Source organism: Danio rerio, chromosome 12, assembly GCF_049306965.1.
Source record: "Danio rerio strain Tuebingen ecotype United States chromosome 12, GRCz12tu, whole genome shotgun sequence".
Lineage (NCBI taxonomy): Eukaryota > Metazoa > Chordata > Actinopteri > Cypriniformes > Danionidae > Danio > Danio rerio.
Window position 1 is genome coordinate 29,718,393 of NC_133187.1, and position 21,434 is coordinate 29,739,826.

Sequence of the window (21,434 nt, forward strand, 5' to 3'; positions counted from 1 at the left end):
ATTTCTTTACGACTGGCTGATTTTGCCCTCTCTCGGAGCAGTTGATTATGCACAGAGACAAAGTGCTCTGGCACTTCCACCTGTGGGGGTTTCAGGTCAACCGAGAAAAGAGCAAACTCGCCCCCGTGCAGAGGATCTCTTCTCTCGGGCTGGAGCTGGACTCGGTCACCATGGCAGCGCGCCTCTCCGGAGAGCGCGCTCAGCTGATGCTGTACTGTCTGAGAGAGCTCGACAGTAAAATAGTGGTCCCACTGAAACTATTTCAGAGGCTCCTGGGGCATATGGCATCCGCAGCCGCTTCATGCCGCTCGGATTATTCTATATGAGACCACTTCAGCACTGGCTTCACGATCGAGTCCCCAGACGCGCATGGCACGCGCGCGCACACCGAGTCTCTGTTACTGCGCTGTGTCGCCGCGCCCTCAGCCCTTGGAGCGACCCCTCGTTCCTACAGGCCTGGGTGTCTCTAGAACAGGCGTCCAGTCTTGTTGTCGTTTCAGCAGACACTTCCAACACGGGCTGGGGGGCTGTGCGTTGCGGGCATGCGGCTGCGGACCTGTGGAAAGGTACCCAGTTGCATTGGCATATCGCCTGGAGCTGTTGGCAGTGTTCCTCGCTCTCCACCGTTTTTTTCCGGTGCTGGAGCGGCAACACGTGCTGGTCAGGACGGACAGTACGGCGGCGGTGCCGTATATCAGCCGTATAGGGGGTATGCGCTCTCGCCGCATGTCTCAGCTCGCCCGCCGTCTGCTCCTCTGGAGTCATCCGCGGCTGAAATCGCTGCACGCCATTCATATTCAGGCAAGCTCAACCGTGCAGCCGATGCGCTCTCACGGCAGCCTTGCGTCCTGGAGAATGGAGACTCCACCCCGAGTCTGTTCAGCTGATATGGGCGCGATTCGGGGAAGCCCAGATCGATCTGTTGCTTCCCCCGAGATCGCTCATTGCCAGTTGTTCTTTCCCTGACCGAGTGCTCTCGGCACGGATGCACTGGCTTACAGCTGGCCTCGGGGCATGCGCAAATACGCGTTTCCCCCAGTGAGCCTGCTCGCGCAGTTACTGTGCAAGGTCAGGGAGGATGAGGAACAGGTTGCTGGTTGCGCCCCTCTGGCTCAACCGGACCTGGATGTCAGAGCTCTCCCTCGCGATAGCCCTCCCCTGGCAGTCCCTTCGAGAGAGCACCTACTCTCTCAGGGACAGGGCACCACCTGGCACCCTCGCCGATCTTTGAAGAGATTTTTAGACGCGAGGAAGACTTAGGTAACCTCCGATTGCGGTGGCTAATACCGTCACTCGGGCTAGAGCCCCCTCCCCGAGCGCGCCTATGCCCTGACGTGGAGTCTATTCACTGAATGGTGTGTCTCTCGCTGAGAAGACCCCCGTAATTTGCCAGATCAGCGTTGTGCTTTCTTTACGCCGAGATAAGTTGGAGAGCAGGCTGTCGCCCTCCACACTCAAGGTTACGTGGCTGCCATCTCCGCTCTCATAACGCGGTGGCTGGCAGCACCGTGGGAACGCATAACCTCATCATCCGGTTCCTCAGGGGCGTTAAGCGAATTAATCCACCCCGCCCCCTCTCATGACCTCTTAGGATATCGCCCTCGCTACACAAGCCGCGTCAGATCACTTCGATCCTCGACTCAGTATCTTTCTGTCCCTGAAGACAGCTCTGCTGGTCGCGTTGATATCGATTAGAGGGTCGGGGACCCGGAGGCATTTTTCGGTCAGTGACTCGTGCCTGTAATTGGGCTGGCTTCTCTCACGTCCTGAGACCCCGCCCGCGATATGTGCCCAAGGTTCCTACCACTCCGTTTTAATACGAGGTAGTGAGCCTGCAAGCGCTGCCCTCGGAGGAGGCAGACCCAGCCCTTCTTATTGTCCAGTTCGCGTTTTGCGTATTATCCGGACCGCACTCAGAGTTTAGATCATCTGAGCAGCTCTTCGTCTGTTATAGCGGTCGGCAGCAGGGAAGTGCCGTACCGAAATAAGTTCCCACTAGATTGTGGATGCCTTTCTTTCACTATCAGAGCCGAGATGAGCCGCGTCCCCCGAGAGCGCGTGCGCACTCCACTCGGAGCTTCGCATCCTCTCGAGTGCGCGCACGCGGCGCCCCTCTAACAGACATCTGTAGAGCTGCGGGCTGGGTGACACCCAACACATTTGCAAGGTTTTACAATCTGCGAGTGGAGCCGGTTTCCTCAAGGGTATTAGGTAACCCTTGGTGATTGAGGAAACAATTCGGTAGGGTGTTGAAACACGCTTGCTGCGCCATTTTCCCTAACACGGAGATACGTGCGCCTTTTTATCTGTCAGTAAAGTTCCCCGTCAGGTGAGCCCTGCAGATTCCTCCGTGGCCCCCAGCACTGACTCAGCGGAGGAGTCACTTGCTGGCCCACTACGTTGTAGGTCTGCCCGCTGGTCAGCCCGCGTTTTGGGTAAAGGTGCCTGCTATGCGTAATCCCCACTAGGCGATCCCATATGCTTATTCCGCCACGGTTAAGTCCCCCCCCTGGGCGGACCCGTGTCTTCCCTCCCCGCTAACCACTCTTTTGCTATGCGTACTCCCCCTTTTTAGGGCTAGTCCATATGTAAATTCTGTCATCTATCCCCCCTTGGGTAACGGATGGCCTCCGCAGCGTCCTCCCTATCGGGATTGCACGCTTCCCAACGTACTGTCGTATTTTCCTAGAATTATCTAGATGCTCACGACTTCCCAAAAAATATATATAAATCCGTAAAACTTCTGTTGAAGTAGGATAAATTAGGGCCAGGGACACGTTGGAGGACCGCGCCCCCCATGATGTGGGTGCGTCACGCTTGCTTGACAATCCCCTCATCGGGGGTGTTGGTAAGGTGCAGTCATTATGGCGCTTTCAATGGGCTCCCAATGCGTGGATTTTACAATCAAATCCACTTATAGTGCTGAAGTTCCCCCCGAAGGGGAACGTTCGAGGTTACTAAAGTAACCCTTCGTTCCCCGAGGAGGGGAACGGAAGCACTATACTCCGTCGCCATAATGACTGTCCCTTAGCTGTTGAAAGTCTCTTCAGCTTAAAAAGGATAGCGTCTGCTGGCGCCAGGTGAGCTTATATACTCAGTTGATTGCTTATGCCGCTCACCTGCGCAGGCTTGCGCTGCCAATTCATTCTTAATTGGCCCGTTCAATACTCTTTCAGACGAGTAGCTTCTGAACCGAACCTCCCAATGCGTGGATTTTACAATCAAATCCACTTATAGTGCTTCCGTTCCCCTCCTCGGGGAACGAAGGGTTACTTTAGTAACCTCGAACGTTCTACTCTCTTACCTGGAGATATCAATGTCTAATAAACTACAGTATGATAAAGTACATATGATTGTGTTCTAAGAGATCATGTGATGATAAAAATTTGTGTGAAAGGACAAACAAAGCTGCTGAACACATTGTTAAACATCTAAAATGTTGTTTCGGTTCTCAAAAAATGCCCTAAACATTTCAATATTAATGTTATTATATTATTACTTACCTCAAGAATTGTCAAGAGCATCTGTGCTCTGCGTCTCACACCTTCAAAAGCCAACCCACGTTAATTGCATGTCAGCATTGTCTTCTGAGTCACAAGTCATTAATTAAATAAGTATAAGATTCACTCAGCTTCTCCTACCGCAGTAAATTCCATTTTTATTGTTGAATCTTGGCGCCAGTTAATCAGGAAGTGAAGATTTTGTTCTCTTTCACTCATTGGATGGAAACGGTGCTTTATTCGCAAAACTTTTATGCTGTGTTCTAGTTTTGTGCATAAAGTTAATTTGCATTTTTGAGTGGAAAGTCAGAATTATTAGCCTCCCTGTTTATTTTTCTCCCCAATTTCCGTTTAACACATTTCTGAACATAATAGTTGTACTGACTCATTTCTAATAACTAATTTATTTTATCTTTGCCATGATGATAGAAAATAATATTTGACTAGATATTTTTCAAAACACTTCTATACAGCTTAAAGTGACATTTAAAGGCTTAACTAGGTTAATTAGGTTTAATAGGCAGGTTAGGGTAATTAGACAAGTTAATGTATAAGGATAGTTGTTCTGTAGAATATTGATAAACAAATTAGCTCAAAGAGGCTAGTAATTTTGTCCTTAAAATTGTGTTTAAAAAATTAAAAACTGCTTTTTTTCTTACCGAAATAAAACAAAAGCAACATTTTCCAGAAGAAAAAAATATTATCAGACATTACTGTGAAAATTTTCTTGTTCAGTTAAAAAATAATTTGGGTAAAATTTAAAAAAAAGAAAAAAAAAAGATAAAAAAATCAATGGGGGGGCTAATAATTCTGACTTCAACTGTAGGTGTGGAATCTTACTTGGCATCTGTAGTCTTTTTGGTGTGCTCTAGCATAGCTTTTTTAGGCAAGACAGGAGGCGTAGGCACAGGCTAGGGTTGGGTCGATAGATGATGCCATTGTCCATCTTCGATGGCTGATAGACATCACAATGCTAAGCTGACATCGCGATCCTTCACCCCACCCCCGTCGCAGCAGCAACCCACTCATGAAAAATACACATGGCCCCGTTTACACTAGTACGTCTTTGTTTTAAAATGACATTTTAAAACGAAAACGATCCACGGCCACACTGGCGTTTCATCTAGCATTTTTGAACAGCTCTCTATCTACACTATATTGCTAAAAACGCACATCTCGTGACCACACACATACACAAACACACATACACACACAGGCATGAGCTGCAGCATACGCGCACGTCTGAGCTCCAGGCAGTCAGCGCAGCCGGTGCTTTGAGCACAAAACTATAGAGAGCAGTGCACTCAGACAGTTTATCAAGGATGTATTACTGGATCGCATCTCACTATAGTTATTAAACGTGATAACGACTCTTATGTCTTTTGAATCTATAACGTTTCCCATCGTCAGTACACTGATTCAATCTTTCGCTCTCATGCTTGTACTTTGAAAATTTAGCGAAAACCTCAGATACTGTTGGTTGGCTTCTGTTGGTTGTGCACCTTTTTTACTAACCAAGTTGGTTGACACCTTTATAACAACACAGATCACTCTGCCTATTCATGCCAGAGTCCTGCGGAAAAAAGGGATTGACAGGTGGCAATTTGTGTGTTACTTATCTTTATTTATTTGTGATTTGGTTATGGGTAAATCAAAGACCCTGCGGGTCAGATAGTTAATAGAAATGGTGGGCTACAAATAATTAATTCACCGCTGCCTACAATGATGATGCTATCGTCAATCGTGATATTTTACATTAGACATCGTACGATGCCAAATTGGTCGACATTGCCCAACTTTACCTCAAACCAAACCTGCTTATTACCGTGTCCCCACAAAAACAATGGTTATTCAAGAGTTTGTTTTTAGTGAAGTTTTTCTTTGACACGTTTTTGTTTTTAAATTCCTAAAACATAAAAATCTATTTGGTTTTGGCTTCATTTTGTATAAAATATTGTAACAACAGTAGCTAGATTGTCATCAATACACTATTTTGTTCGTTAGGTTAAGAAATGTACAGTCAACTCTGGTGAAAAAATGCTTAGAAGCCAAGAAAATATGTAGAATATCTTTTTCCTCCACTAATAATAGATTCATCTCACTACACAGAATAACCCTTTGAATGACTTACAGTATTTACTCAATCTAAGATCAATGACACACTGACTCGCTGTTGATGCTGTATTCACATTTATCAAATGCAAGCTCCTTATTGCATTATTACTTTAGATTTAAATATTTTTATGCAAAGCACATGCTGAGTAACACAAGTGAAGGACTAGCTGAGGATTTGTGTGTATGGACTTGTGTGAGTTGGCTGTTTGTGCACACTCAGACTTCCTAAGATCACAGAGTAAGGATGAGTCAAGGCTTATATGGACACACACCATGCTGTGACATCAAACTGGAAATGTAATATTCATCTGCATATGCCTTTTTAAGGTTTTCTTTTTTTTCATTATAAGTTGTCAATTTAGTGTGAGCTAAGTTGTTTATGCTGATAAAGAGCATTTTTTGCAAAATCAGAATTGCAGCATTTTAAGCTTTTGCTAACCTTTTGGTTATTTCTGTCTTCCCCCCCTCAGGACTTTGATGATTTCATCTTTGCTTTTTTTGCCGTGGAGATGGTAATCAAGATGGTTGCACTGGGTATCTTTGGGAAAAAGTGTTACCTTGGAGACACCTGGAATCGGCTAGACTTCTTCATTGTGTTGGCTGGGTAAGTTCTGAAATCACTTCCCTCAAACTTTTACCTTTTTTTTTCAAGTAAAAGCTGGGATTTATATAAACTGTGTAATATATAAGAATGTGTGTCATGAAACACAAATGGAGTATTTGATTTATGATTGTAGCTTCTCTCATTTATATTGAAAGTTCAACTTTACATTTAAAATACATGAATACATTTGTTGAATTTCAATAGTTAACTTGGATTTTTTTTTATATGTTTGATTTCAGTAAATTATGAAACTGTTATCATATGGAGCAATACATAAAAACAATTTTCCTTAGATTTTTCACAAAAAGGGGATAGAACACAAATTTAGATCAACATCAGAGCTTTTTAAAGGTGCAATAGGAGATCTTGGAAAATGAAAACTTTAGCCTGACAGTAGAGGTCTGCGTGGGACTGATTTTTTTGTTCCTCTTCCACCTGCTCCCACAAGGTTTTATTCAGCACCCAACCCAAGGTTTTATCCTGCTGTATATTCAGCCGTTGATTACCCGCTGCCAGTTAGAATAATTTTTTTATCTGACCCGACTCTTTCCGTTGAATTTAGATCTGGTTTCCAAAATGTCACGTTTAATTTGGGTACTACCAAAAGAGTGAAATAAAACTGTAGGTTGTGCAAGGATTGTAGACTAAATGTCAGTTTTGTTTGCTCTTTTGTGATAAAACATGAGTGCCGCCATAAACCTTAGGTTCCAGTCTTGTGACTGCTAAAAGGTAAAATTTGAGGTATTATCACAAATCACATATTTCATTTTCGTCTATGATGAACGAAAAAGACTCCCATATATCAGACTTGCCTAATGTGGGTTTCCTAACAGTAAACCGAACATTTTCTAATGCAAGCTGAAGGACAGCACATCTATACTTTGCTCTGCCGTAGTAAAGCGCACTCTGATGATTGTTTTGCAGGCACAGACTGTGTAAAAAAACAAGCATGTGCAGATAACACTGGTCATGCATTCAGCATGTGTAACAGTGGTATATGTACAGAGTATTATTCATGTTATTTATTAAATTACCCAATAAATTGTATTTTTAAATGTCTACCCCTACCCCAACCCAAAACCCAACCGTCACTGTGCTGTAAAAATATTAATTATTGTTATACAATGCATACCTGTCAACTAGGGATATGAAAATAGGGGTTCTTATGCTTTATATTTCTTTTTATGCTCATTTAAGACAAAATTTGTTGTGTTTTAAAGAAAAACCATTAGATCGGCATGTTTAGATGTTGTTATTATTATTATTATTATTATTATTATTATTATTATTATTATTATTATTATTATATGTATACATGTCTGTCCAAACACCAAAACCTAGATTGTCCACTTTCTTTCCGCTTCAAATCACATCCATTTGGGAAACACCGCTACATTGAGGATTGCATTGGAGGGGCAACGGAGCCATGGAAAGGAAGGAAATCCTGCCGTTTTTATATTTATAAGTGTTTTCAAGTAAATAAAATATTCTAAATAAAATGAAAGCACAGAACAGATTCACATTAAAGCCCTTTAATGTTTATTGCCACCTTTCATAGAAAGATTGAAAATTCAGGACAAAATACGGGAAAACATCTTTACGAGATAAGAGTGGGATAGAATTGTAAAAAACGAGAGAATGCCAGGAAAAACAGAACAGTTGACAGGTATGCAGAGTGTCACAAAAAGTGATGTCATATTGATGTGCGCACTGTATCTGCAGCTGTATCCTATCTAGACTTTACTATGTTTGCCTGCCATTCTCTGTAATGGTTGCTATACTGTAAGTATGCATTTTGGAAAAATGCTTAAAAAATTATCGATACATTCTAAGCAAAAATACTTCTATTTCATTTTGCTCATGGCTGTTTTTCATTAAATTCCATTATAATGCCATTTTTTGATTGCAAAACCGTGACACCAGCTAATCATGCTTTCTTGATTATTGCTGTTTTTCACTTTTGGGAACAGTACACAAAGGTTAAAGTCAATTGTATTTTTAATAACAGAGTTGGTTCTTCCGGTTATCATACTATTCTTCTGAATTCCATTACACTGGGTTAGCAGCAGGAATTATATTCTTCTGTGGTTCTTTGTAAGTGTCAAAATCATTTTGGTTACTTTGTACAGTCTGTATATATGTGTGCATCCCAAGTCTTCTAAAATAGTGTACACAGTTGTGAGGCACTTTAGTGTGATCAATGAAGATGGCTTTGTAAACACCATAAAACAATGTGACTGGTATTGAATACACACGGTTAGCTGTGAAAATGTGCACCCTGGGAAATATAGTAAAGAAATGAATCCAGATCCTCAACTATTTTTCAGAGGTCACTAAGGTTAGGAAAGACAATCCCCATAGTGGGAGAAAGATTTGCGGTTTGTTAACCATAATACAAACACTCATGCTCACAAATGCTTATGTGTTCACATCCTCATGCACATAAATTGCGTTCATCATCGACTTTGCTGGCTTCGTGCTTTCCAAGAAACACAACAACTTTCATTTTCGCTTTTGATGCTTGTCAGTCCTGACTCAGTGACAGCATGTGGTTTTTTTTGCCAGATTTACTACTTCTGACCTAACCTCAAGTGTCTTGTTGGTAATCTCATAGGATTATTTGTTGAGATGGAAATCAGCCCAGCATATGGAGCGTATGGAAGCACATTCAGGAGGCATTAGCCAAAGTGTGTACACAAGATAACCATAGAAGAGTGACAGACTGCTGGCTTGTTCCTCCGTTGGCTTAAACTGTAGTCTCCCTCCGGGTGTTTGATAGTTCTCCAGATGCAGTGCTTACCATCAAAACATGCAGTAATTTGTGATGGAGAGTATCATCTTACACATGCTAAGCAGTCTGCTCGCTTGTGAAACTGTCTGAAGAGTCTGAATCTTCTGAAATATTTGGCTATTGCCTTTACAAAAATGTAACATGATATATACAGTTTATGCCAAGTTGTGTACAGGTTAGTGTATGTTTTTTTGCTGATGTGTACCTCTGTTCTAAAATGATTTGCCATATTAAACTTATAGTACTGTGGTACAAATCTAAAAACATCATGCTATCATAGCACTGTGTTAAAAAAATATGCTAACACTTAAGAATAAGCTTGTATTAGCTAATGTTAATATGGGTGTTGTTACAAACTGTCTGGCTCTAAACAGTCTGCAACATACACTAAAAAAAATTATTTATTTTTTGCTCGTTCAAACTAATTTAAAATGAGCTGAAACAACACAATTCTTGAGATTTCATTAGGGCAACTTCATCTTTTTTATGTTCAATCTACATAAATTTGTCGAAAGTGTTAAATTAACTTGATTAATTTGTGTTAGGACAACATGAATAACTTGTGTGGAATTCATTCATGAATTCATTCATTCACTCCTGCATTTTTTACTGTGTAAACAATGAGAATGTGGAAGTCCACAATAATCAAATAATAAAAGAAAAGAGAATAAAAAAAAGTAATTTAAACAAGCATGAAATTCAAAGTTAAGTAATCTTTCAAACAAACAAAAAGTCTGGTGCTGGAGGAGACTGATCAGACAGCTCAAGCCAAAAACGCAAGCTTCTCCTGATGGAACAATAGAGGGATCCTTTTATCATGCACTCATTAACGGCAACACGAAACACCTGCACTCCAACCTACGCACATAAGGGAACAAGTGACCTCAAGACAAGAGCACCATCTAGTGGACAGCCCAGCACCAGCAAAAGAAAAGAAAACGAACCCATAACAGTTTATTTAGCCAACACAGGCTAATTGTGTACTCTTACCACGTCTACACTTCTGGAGAGCGTGACTTTTGTAGCCAGTGGTACGCTTTAGCTGCATTTCGTCTTTAAAACAAACGCTACAGGCTGGTATGAGGTCACTGATGGCTTCTATTTAATTTAGCACAACCGATTGACCACTTACCTCCGTACAGTCTGCTTTTTACCAGTTTGCTCAGTAGCTTGCTGCATTCGTCAGGAAACTTGGGATGCGGATCGAGGTTAACCGCGTCAACGGGGTCGAGTTCGGGGAATAACGGTTCTAGAAACCAGGTAAAACAAAAGCAAAAAATAAATGAATAACATGCTGAAAAGGTGGTGAAATTACTTTCTATATTGCTTTTGAAAACACTATCGGTTTCGGGAAGGTAGTGAGTGGGTCAGTCGATCAATTAATTTAGTCAACAACAGGCCGGCCTGCTTGGCTGAAATGTAAATGACTCCTCTGGTGGATTTATGCTAGAAGGCCCAAAAGGAATTTGTGATCATCAAAAAGTGTAAACAGCGGCCTCCGGTAGATTTGTAAAAACAAATACTGCAAGCAGACATACCACATATTTCACTGTCTGCAGAAATGTACACCTGGGTACATATCCACGATGAGCTTTGGTTATATTTAGTACATAAGCAAATAAATGAACAATACATTTAGTTAATGGAAATAAAGTTGTTGATGGTTACTCACAATGCATTGACTTATTTTAAGAAGCATACATTTGGATTTTAATTATGCATTAGTAATTGTTGCTGTACAAGTATTGTTCATGATTAGTTCGTGTTAGATAATCCATTAACCAGCATTAACTAATGCAACTTTATCGTAAAGTGTGACCAAAAATGTTAGCATAATATTAAGGGTTATGCATAAAAGTAAATTCTTTGAGTTTATCTTGAACTTTAGAGCTTTATTGCAGCTATGTTTACATATGAAAAAGGTATTTTCGTATTCACAGTGTAACAAAATGACACTCACAGGACAAAAACACATAAAAATATAAATAGATATACTTATCCTATGTAAAACTTACTCTCAGATACATTGTAAAGGAATACAAGTGTAGTTTTTTCTCTTTTGTGTCAGCACGATATTGTTGAGTACTTGAATTTGAAGGGATGGTTTCCCCAGAATTAAATGTATTCACATTTACAGTGGTCCCTCGCTATAACGCGGTTCACCTTGTGGTGCAACTGTGCATTGTGTTCTGCATCTTGATTGGCTGTAGATCAGTGACTGCAGGAAAAAGAACATTACACTGTATGCCAACATTGTCCACACAAAAGCAAAAAGCTTAATGAACCTTTTGTGTCTGACAACAGGTTTTGATCTTTGATTTCATTCTATAATACTGAACTTATTTTTCAACAAAAGTTTGAACTTTGATAGTGTTAAAACGAGAGAAAAGTGTAAAAATGTTAATGCGTGTCTGAGAAAAGTGTATCAAGTGTGTAGTATGGGGTTTTACAGCCTCAAAACATCTATAATTCTTTGTATACTTTGTTGTTATCTTATTTAAACCACCATCATTTTGTGTTTTCTTATGAACATGAAAGAACTATTTTGAAGAAAACTGCAGGTTCAAAGCCCCATGATCCTCTGAGGTGGATCCCCTTGTTCATTGATGCGCTATGGTGTTTGTTTGTAAGTACAAAGCTACATGTTTTGTGCTTTGGCAAAACTTGGCAACTAAAAGTAATATAAAAAGACCAATTCATTATGAACCGGAGAACTTGGAGGCACTGTTTATATGAACCATTTGTTTTAGTTTAAAGGTTAACATTTTAATGCCTTTTTTTTAACTTTTGGAGAACATTCTGATGCAGTAAATCACAAGTTTAAACTTACTACGGCCTTTTTACCTAGTTAATAAATTGTATTTGGTTGTTCAACTCGATTGCTCAGTTTCCAAAAGCCCTTTCTCTCACTTTCTGTTTTGCTGAATCTCCTGTCCTCATCTGAGGTGAGCCAGAGATCTTCTCGAAGTCTAAAATTTGTTGGCTGCTGTGCTCTAAGATTATATGTCTTTGTGTGTCTCATCTGTGGAGACATTGAGACGATCGTTTTTGCTTCTCAATCTTTCAAAGCCAACCCTCGGAGAATGCAGACCCTTAATACACCCCTCCAAGGCAAGGTATCAGGTTTTAGACACCCGCAGCGGTTTGGCAACTTCTGCTGAATCACTTTTAAATTAGTCTGCCCTCTTCTCATTCACACACACATACAGAGTTAAATACACAAAACTTCCAAAATCCGCAGGGGCTCTGCAGGAATTGTGACAGTGTCTTCAGAGATTGTTTTGGGGCTGTTAAATGCTCTCCGAGACAGAAAAGCTTTCACAGTTTTAACAAAAGTTTGGGTATAAAGGCATTTTTAGAATTTCTTTTAGCATGCTTTGCCATAACCTTGATGGAAGTGAGTTTTATGAGTTTTTCCATAATGCTCTACCAAATGTTGCATACTTTGACAAGGAACCAATATGTTATTATTTCAAGCATTATTCTCTCATGCAGTTTCTCTCTACTACTGCTTCACACAAAACTATCGTGTCTCACAGGCATGCGCCAACTTTTGCTAGACAGGAAACAGACGCAAGACAAATTTGATCTTTTATTTTTGCTTAAATAGTTCTCTCTTACTTGAAAACCTGGTGTGTTACTCTTATTATTTTTCATTAGTTTCTCTAATGATATGCTGGATGTTATGTTTAGTCTGGAAGCTTCACCATCAAGTCCAGGCCAAATTGTTTTCTCTTTCCTATTCCACTTTGCACTAATTCTCATCTACTTCCACATGCTATTCTAGTCCACATTTACTTCTGCTTTCACCTCCTTTTCTTTTCCACATTCTGATCCTTTTTCGTTTATTACCTTTTTCTTTTTACCAGCTTACACAATGAGATCCATTTCAAAGTGTCATCCTTTTCCACTCTTTCATACACTTCTACTTTCACATCCTTCTCTTCTCTTCTCTTCTCTTCTCTTCTCTTCTCTTCTCTTCTCTTCTCTTCTCTTCTCTTCTCTTCTCTTCTCTTCTCTTCTCGTTTCCTCTTGTCTCTTCTCATCTTGTCGTGTGTTGTCTTGTCTTGTCTTCTTGTCTTGTCTTCTCTATTCTCGTCTCATCTCATCTCTTCTCTTCTTGTCTCCTCTTGTCTTGTCTTGTCTTGCTGTGTTGTCTTCTCGTGTCATCTCTTGTCTTCTTGTCTCCTCATCTCATCTTATCTCTCCTCCTCTTCTCTTCTCTTCTCTTCTCTTCTCTTCTCTTCTCTTCTCTTCTCTTCTCTTCTCTTCTCTTCTCTTCTCTTCTCTTGTCTTGTCTCATCTCGTCTCGTCTTGTCCTGTCTCTTGTCTTGTCTCTTGTCTTCTCTTATCTTTTCTTGTCTTCCCTTCTCTTGTTTTATCATCTCATCTTCTCTTTTCTCATCTCTTCTCTCTTCTCGTCTCATCTCAACTCGTCTTGTTTAGTCTTTTCTTGTCTTCTCTTCTCTTGTCTCCTCTTATCTTTTTGTCTCTTTTCTTCTCTTCTCTTCTCTTCTCTTCTCTTCTCTTCTCTTCTCTTCTCTTCTCTTCTCTTCTCTTGTTTTGTCTTGTCTTCTCTTCTCGTGTCATCTCGTCTTGTCTTTTCATCTTGTCTTTTCTCTTCTGTTCTCGTCTCATCTCTTCTAGTCTCCTCTGGTCTTCTCATGTCTCGTCTCGTATAATCTCATCTCTTCTCTTTTCCACTCCTTAGTTCACATACAGTTTATATAAGAAATAACCATCTTATATATTTCATCTTCTCTTTCTCTTTCTTACCTTTATCCACATCTACCTGCTTTTCTATCCTCCCCTTTCTTCAATATTCTCGTCATTTATTTTCTATTTTCCTTGTTAATTTCAACATGCTCAACCAGTTTCCCATTCTCTGCTCTCACACTTTGTCCTATTTTAACCTTCTCGTTCACCCATCTGTCTTATTCACATTCACTGTTACTTCCCCCTTACTTCACATTTACGTCCTGGTTCTTTTTCTTTTCCTTTTCTCTTCCTATTTCCTCCTCCCCTTCCCCACTATGGTGTTTCTTTGACCTGGGAGTTTCCTGATGTAGAGGGAGTGAAGACTTTGACAGTTTGCCTGGAAGCATTGCAAGTCTCTAAACTTCTCTGAAAATCTCTCATCTTAGGTTAAACCAAGCAAGCATTATGTGAATGAGTGACATAATACTAATAGTTTTTTTTAAAAAGGGTTATTTGAAGTTTTTTTCTAACATTTTTGTGTTACAATATTTTTTATTTATCCTCTAGTGGCCTTTTTTAGATGAATGTATTGGTGAGAAAATGTTAATAATTGACTACCTTCCAGGTTGTTTGACCTGACATGTATTCTGTTTCATGTAGACAGCTGTCAGTTTCTGGTCAAGTCAATAGTACTAAGGCTAGCACACCCTGTCAGCATAATTGCCATCATTCATGTCAAGAAAGCTGACAGTTACTGCCTTCACTGTGACTGTCACCAGAACATGCTCTGTCGGACCTCTTTAGCCACCACACAAAACCTTCTGCCACAACTAAAGCTAACTTTGCTTTCTAACTAGCAACCAAAACATAATTTAGAGCCAAGTCTTCTTATAATTAAACCCAAGAAAAAGCTCCTGATTGGGCCATGACCCGAATCCGCTGTGCTAATGGAGTCTACAAAGGTCTGAATAAGGATTCCATGCTTGGGTACAAGAGTTTAAGGAATGCCATTTGGCCAGGAGGCTGTTGATGACACTGGACAGCATCCAGCACTCTCATCTTAGGAGTTCTTCATCTCATATATGTATAAGCCATTAAGCAGTCATTCACAGGTAGTGGCAGATGGCTGAATCCTTCCCACACATTCATCAGGTTGAGAGTCATTTGCTAACTTAAAGGCAAAGTAAAGGACAGTAAAGTAAAATATGTGTTTTTACTGGACTTCTTATTGATGAAATAGTACTAATGCAATAATACATCCTAAATATAATTTACTTGCTTACTGTCCAAGTAATATTTAATTATTTATTTATTTAGTAAATTTTAAAAGCTTTGATTCAAGCCTCATTCATACTAGCAGCAACTTTATAGCTGCCTGTCACTCTGGGTGGCGAAAACGCAGGTCTGAGCACAGAGAATGCAACCAGCCTCTGAGCGAGCTGACAGAGGATCACGTGAGCTCTACTGGTGCTCCTATAGGCTGTCACATAAGAAAGTCGCTCTTCATCTGCATAAAGTTGAAGGATTCTCATCTTTATCGTGTCGCTCGACATGCCCACCTCGCTCGTGGAAACGGAGGTCACTGGAAGTCGCTCACTCGCCATTAATATGCTTGTCGCTTTGCCGCTGCAAACCATTTGTAGTGGAAAATGAGGCTTTAGTATACCTCAATTTTATGGCTCAGAAGAATTTCAACAGTAGCCCCTTTTCCACACAAAAAAAGCACATGTTGTAAATTTGAAACAACTGAATTTGAGTAAATTTCAGGTTTTTATTTTTTGAAAGAATTATTTTACAATATGTAATTGGCAGTTCATAACACTGTGGTGTCCAAAGCCGACGATTATTGAGTGAGATTGAATGTATTCCATTAGATTATCTTTTAATTATATTTATTTAAATCCCAACATCGTTGGTACTAATGGTACGGTGCGGTTCTGGTCAGTTCAGGTCACCTTTATCAGGCTTGCGTTTCCACTACCAAGGGTACCCTTTTGGTAGATGTGGTGTATGACAGAAAGTTTCAGTCGACGTCATTTTTGCTCGAGAAAATTTCTACTGTAAAGCTTTATAGGTCGCTCACATATCATATGAGAAGCACTTCTCACAAAACAGACGCTTTATACACATAAATACTTCTGTATAAATGTTTATTACTAACTTTTCTACGAGCAGGATTTGATTGTAACTGCAGATCAATGACGAAATAGCTTACTGTAATGTCTTTAATTATATTAAATAAGTACATAAATAAATGCAACATATATGAACACATACAGCCCCTTACAGTCTCTGATGTGTTACCACCTACAGAAGAACTACAGCATACATTTAGTCATTATTTAGGTTCAAAAACAACACAAAACATAGCACGCAGTCAGTGAAAACCTCTCATCTGTGTCTGTAATCTTCAGCAGCACATGTAGCCTCTGTTAGAGAGTCATTCTATCATTCTGAGTTCATAATAGTCTAAAATTTGATGATAATGGTTAAACATGGCAGTTTGTTCACGTTTGCTGAAAAAATAATGTGATTTTTTTTTTTCTAGCTTCTTTTTTTCGCGCTTCACTTTCGCGTTTGTCAGTTTCTGACAGGATTGGGTTTCAAAAGTACTTTGACAATCAAGTGCACGTTATTATCATGAGCTCAAGAAGTTTGTTATTTCAGATATAGACGTGCTGCGAGCACAAGCAAGAAAGCAAAACCGCTTGCGCAATGAAGAAAGAGAAACAGCTCGCGCTTCAGACTGGCTCATAAAAAACTAAGTTGCACAGAGTAAATCTGCTCTTCTTTTTGGGATTCTGGCTGTTCATCAAGACGACGATAAGGCTCATTATTATATGTTTATATATTTACGCTGTAAAAGATCTCTCAGCAGTGTATTTTAAACATGGCGGCTTTTTTGTTTTCATTCTGGCTTGTTGCGTAAGTGAATGCCGGATCTCTGTAAACCAATAGCGTTCAGCTGCGCATCTAGCTCTGCCTTTTGGTACCCTTTCTTGTGTTTGGTATCCTTTCGAAAGGGTGCCGGAAAACTGGTACGGTTCGGTACGCCTTTTGACAGTGGAAATGGCCTTAAAAGCTCACCAAATCGTACCGTACCGCTACGTTTCTATCCTGCTTTTTTATGCGCATTTTGGATATGCGCATAAAAAAAACTGTTGATGGAAACGCCAAGATGCACATAAATTTAGAAAATGCGCATACAAAACATATGCACATAACTGAGTAGGATACATTTTTTAATACATTTTTTATTCGATGAGAAAAGATGTGCATAAACTATGATGGAAACACTTTTACTGAACAAATTCCAGTATGCGCATAAAGTCATGTCAGATTTTTTTTATTTTGTTGTAAGAGATCATGTGATGAAAAAATGTGTGAATGGGCAAAACTAGCTGCTGATCACACTGTAAAACATCTGAAATGTTGTTTTGGTAATTCTAAAATACCTCAACCATTTCAGTATTAGTGATATTATATAATCAATTTTCTCCAGAATCAAAAGAGTCTCAGGCCTTTAAACGCCAAAGCGCGTTTACTTTGTGTCAGGATTGGCTTCTGAGTCATTTATTAAATGAAGAACAGATCCACGCAGCTTCTCCAACTACAACAAATTCTGTTTTTACTGTTGATATTTGGTGCCAATTAATCAGGAAGGGATGATTTTGTTTGCTTTGACCCATTGAATGGAAACTGCTTTATTCGCATGTCTTTTATGCGATTTTACATTTTGCGCTTAAAGTCAATTCGCATTTTTGAAGCTAATGTTGACTAAATCTACAGTACTGGTTACTTTTTAATATGACATTGTTTTTTTTCTCAGCTTCTATGATATGAAAGACTAGTTTTCATACAGTAGGTGCTTTAGTTCTCTTTTGCTTTTAATTGCATAACCTGCATTACATCTCTGTTATCGTGAAACGCATAGCACTGAATCCATACTGTAGTTCTCGATTAATCCTCCAGTTGCATGCAATGCTTCATGCTGTGCCCAGTGGGAGTGCAAATACAACCAGAAAAAGTCTGGTGGGAATTAGTTCCTGTACCTTTCTGGCAAGTTCGTATAACTACCTGGTGTGAAAGCTCCTAAATGCTCAAATTTAAGTCTACCATTGTTAACTGTATGGTTTATTTGTTAGAGAAAGCACCAGGTAGCAATGGGGATCACATTCCATCAGCTTTATGACTGGTCAGATGGCTTGTAAGTCAAAATCATAGCAGAGGGTCAACTCTTAATCAAAAAGCTGTCCTCATTTAGTCAAGGAAAGGAGAGCCCAAATGTCCAGCACTGCTTTTGATTTAATGATGCCGCTTCGACTGTTTCCAGACCTTCTGCTGACACACATAATGTGCAATCCTAGACCTTGTCGATAGGACAAGACAAGGACAGACCATTACAAACAAAGGTTATCAAACGTTTCCTCAAGGAAAAAGCCAGTTACGGGTCTCCCTCATTCATTTATTTTCGACCCATCAGAGGACTGCTCTTTAGCTGAGGCACACAGAGCAAATCTGGTTTTCTCTTCATCCACTCCAGTTATACCTGTGCATTAGCTTCCATTATGATTATTATTCTGTAAAGCTACTGTGGGGCTTCAGAGTAGGTCCGTGTTGACATGGTGTACTGTATATAGAATCAAGAAGAAAAATAAAGAAGAAAGACCGAAAGGAAGGCAGTATTTCTCTTAAAAACAGTGGGAAAGGAAGTACAACACTCTCAGACATTTTCACTTTGGTTCTGGAACCTAAAAAGCCATTTGGTTTGCTTTTTCTTGGCTTAGGTGTTGAGGTATTGTTTAGAAGAACACTTATTTGAAAAGGAGAAAGGAACATGTCATTTCTCTGTTGTGAATTTGAGGCTAGGGGCAGATTATCCTGTTCCGACCGTAGTAAATCAATCAGTCCCGTCCCATAAAAACAGAAGAGCACCCCTGACAGCAATTGTGTCTGAGAGCTTGTTGAGAGAGAAATAAATACAAAACTACAAGACAGATATCTAAAACTGAAGTGAAGTATTGTGTTTGTATCTATCTGTCTGTCTCTGTGTATGGCCTAGACAAGATCCATAAATTCAAAAAGAAAATTTCATAGCTTTTGATCTATAATGTTAATATTGTGAGTGAGTTCAAAATGAAAACTAACAACGCGCAGAGCTTGAAATTAACACCCGCCAACCTGCCAAATGCAGGTAGATTTCAGCTGTGGCGGGTAAGACAGCTGCTCCCACTAGCCACTTTGGCTGGTTTAAAATTTTTTAAATTGTATTTTTCTAAAAAGGGAAGTGTTCAACAATAAAGATGCACCAATATTTGGGCAAATGTGATCTTAGAATCAAGAAGCAGCACGACTGGCAAAAATTATTGTGGCCTGTCAAGCAAAAGAAACAAGTGTATACCGAATGAGAGGATGAACACTCTCAACACAGGTGATGTAATGTGCACAACTGTTAAAAAAATGTAATGTGCACGACTTTAAAATAGACTGATCAAAATTAAATTAAATTTTTACATTATATTATTCATTCATTCGTACATTAATTTTCTTTCTGGCTTTGTTTCTTTATTAATCAGGGGTCACCACAGCGCACCACCAACTTATCCAGCATATGTTTTAAGGAGTGGATGCCCTTCCAGCTGCAACCCAGTACTGAGAAACACCCATACACACTCATTCACACTCATACACTATGGACAATTTAGCTTACCCAATTCCCCTATAGGGCTTGTCTTTGGATTTGTAGGGGAAACCGGAGCACCTGGAGGAAACCCATGCGAACACGGGGAGAACATGCAAACTCCACACAGAAATGGCAACTGAGCCAGCCGGGGCTCGAATTAGCAACCTTCTTGCTGTGAGGTGACAGTGCTACCTACTGCACCACCCGGAATTAAAACTAAAGAGATATAAGACAACTAAAATGAAAGTCCAAATATAAATAAATAAATAAATAAATAAATAAATAAATGAATGAATAAATAAATAAATAAATAAATAAATAAATAAATAAATAAATAAAGCAACATTTTAGACTAAATATTGAAAGATGTACAGCGTTTGTTTTAATAAGAGGCATATTGTAATAAGACACAATTGCTGTGAGGCAATTTAAATGTTGGTAGTCTCATGAAAATGTTCCAAAAGTTTATGTAGCTAAACTAGAGCAGAATATTCATATTCATTTCCTGAAGTTTGGACAAAAGTTTGGACTCGCAAACATTTTCCATTATGTTCTCCAATGATCTTTTACTTGATTAAAAATACAATAAAATATTGCTGCAATTTAAAATAATTGCTTTCTGATTTAAAATGTAATCTATTCTTCATGATGGAAAGTTGATTTATCAAATAATTATAATAAAAGCATTTTGTGCTCAAGAAAAATATTGTTCACTGCTGAAAACAGATGTGCTGATATCTTGTAACAGATATATTGTAACATGCATACACACGGCTGGAATCAAACTCATTTGTTTGTTCCTAACATTTTGTAGCCTCTATTTGTGTAAATTGCTCTACAAATGTACTTGTAGCTGGTCTGAAATAGGATAACAGAAGTTAGATGAATCTCGTTTACACAGACAGATTGAGGGAAAGTGAGGACAAAATACATGTGCGTGTGCTGTTCAGGGTATCTTCCTTCTCTATCTTAATGGAGAGCTGATTGTTCGGAAGTGAACCTCCTCTGAAACTCGCCTCATTAACCTGCCAGGTGGTGGAAGACACCAAGCTCTGATTGAACTGCAGCCAGAATGCCTGCTTTGAAGACCACAAGGGACTCGGAGGGGAGAGAGAGAGACATAAAGCATCTGAAAGAGCGTATATTCTCCGCTGCAACCTTTTTACACAAACCAACCAATCTTGCATTGATCATACAGAACAACTCTGGTTTATAACGTATGAAAGAGTATGTCCCAAAAGAGCTGGTATTTCTAATGCTGCAGGAATTTAAATGTCTTTCAGTCCTTTCAATTGTCTGTTGCGGAGCTGTTCAAACAAGACGCAATGGCACGCAAGCCCTCTCGGGTGCAGCCGGAGATCGAATCGAGCAGATTTCGTATGGATATAGAAGGCCACATTTGTTTCGAATCTAAGACCCTTGGCTTGCTCATGCTTTTTCTATTATAGTGACCTCGCAACTGGCATTGTATACACAGCATGGAGCTGTTGTTGTGCGACCATGTTGTCAAGAAACAGCGATTCTGGGAAGGTGTTTCATCCTTCACCATGGCCTTTGCGAACACAAACAGATAACTGAAGAGTGGTCTAGGTGCTGACTGGACAAACGCCCAGGCCTGACACTTCTTTTTGTTTGTGGTTCATGACGAACGGCCATATTAGTGATTCATATGTGTGCAAGAGGCTGTTGACGAGATCGCATTTACACACGTCCACCTTGTTTAGACACGTCCTGCGTCCTTCTGGGACATTTTGTGGAGTGTCCTCACGCATGTCCTGTCTCCGTTTCTTTACTGGGGTTTCGTCCTTGTAGTCAACATCTTTCTCTCTCGCTCAAATCCATCCGCTTCCTGTGTTCCTCTTCTCTTTTGATAGTTTCGTGTTTTCCTCATTCCCATTCCTTCAAATTTTACTCTTAGTCACCACTGTTATTATTTTTGCAGTCCAGTCGCCAGCTGGTTTCCATCAAAGCCAATCAGTGCCTTCAAAGCTGTTCTGCACATTTCAGGAGCAACAAAGTCAGAAGATATTTCCTCACTGCCCT

General features: G+C 39.9%; 1 protein-coding gene across 1 annotated transcript in view; it reads left to right on the forward strand.

Annotated features, from left to right (window-relative positions):
• The window catches only part of cacna1g (calcium channel, voltage-dependent, T type, alpha 1G subunit), a 403,764-nt gene that overhangs the window by 174,734 nt on the left and 207,596 nt on the right, over positions 1 to 21,434 (forward strand). Inside the window, exon 4 of the mRNA XM_073918537.1 lies at positions 6,086 to 6,219. Coding sequence (XP_073774638.1) covers positions 6,086 to 6,219 — 134 coding nt within the window. The remainder of the gene's footprint in view (positions 1 to 6,085; positions 6,220 to 21,434) is intronic.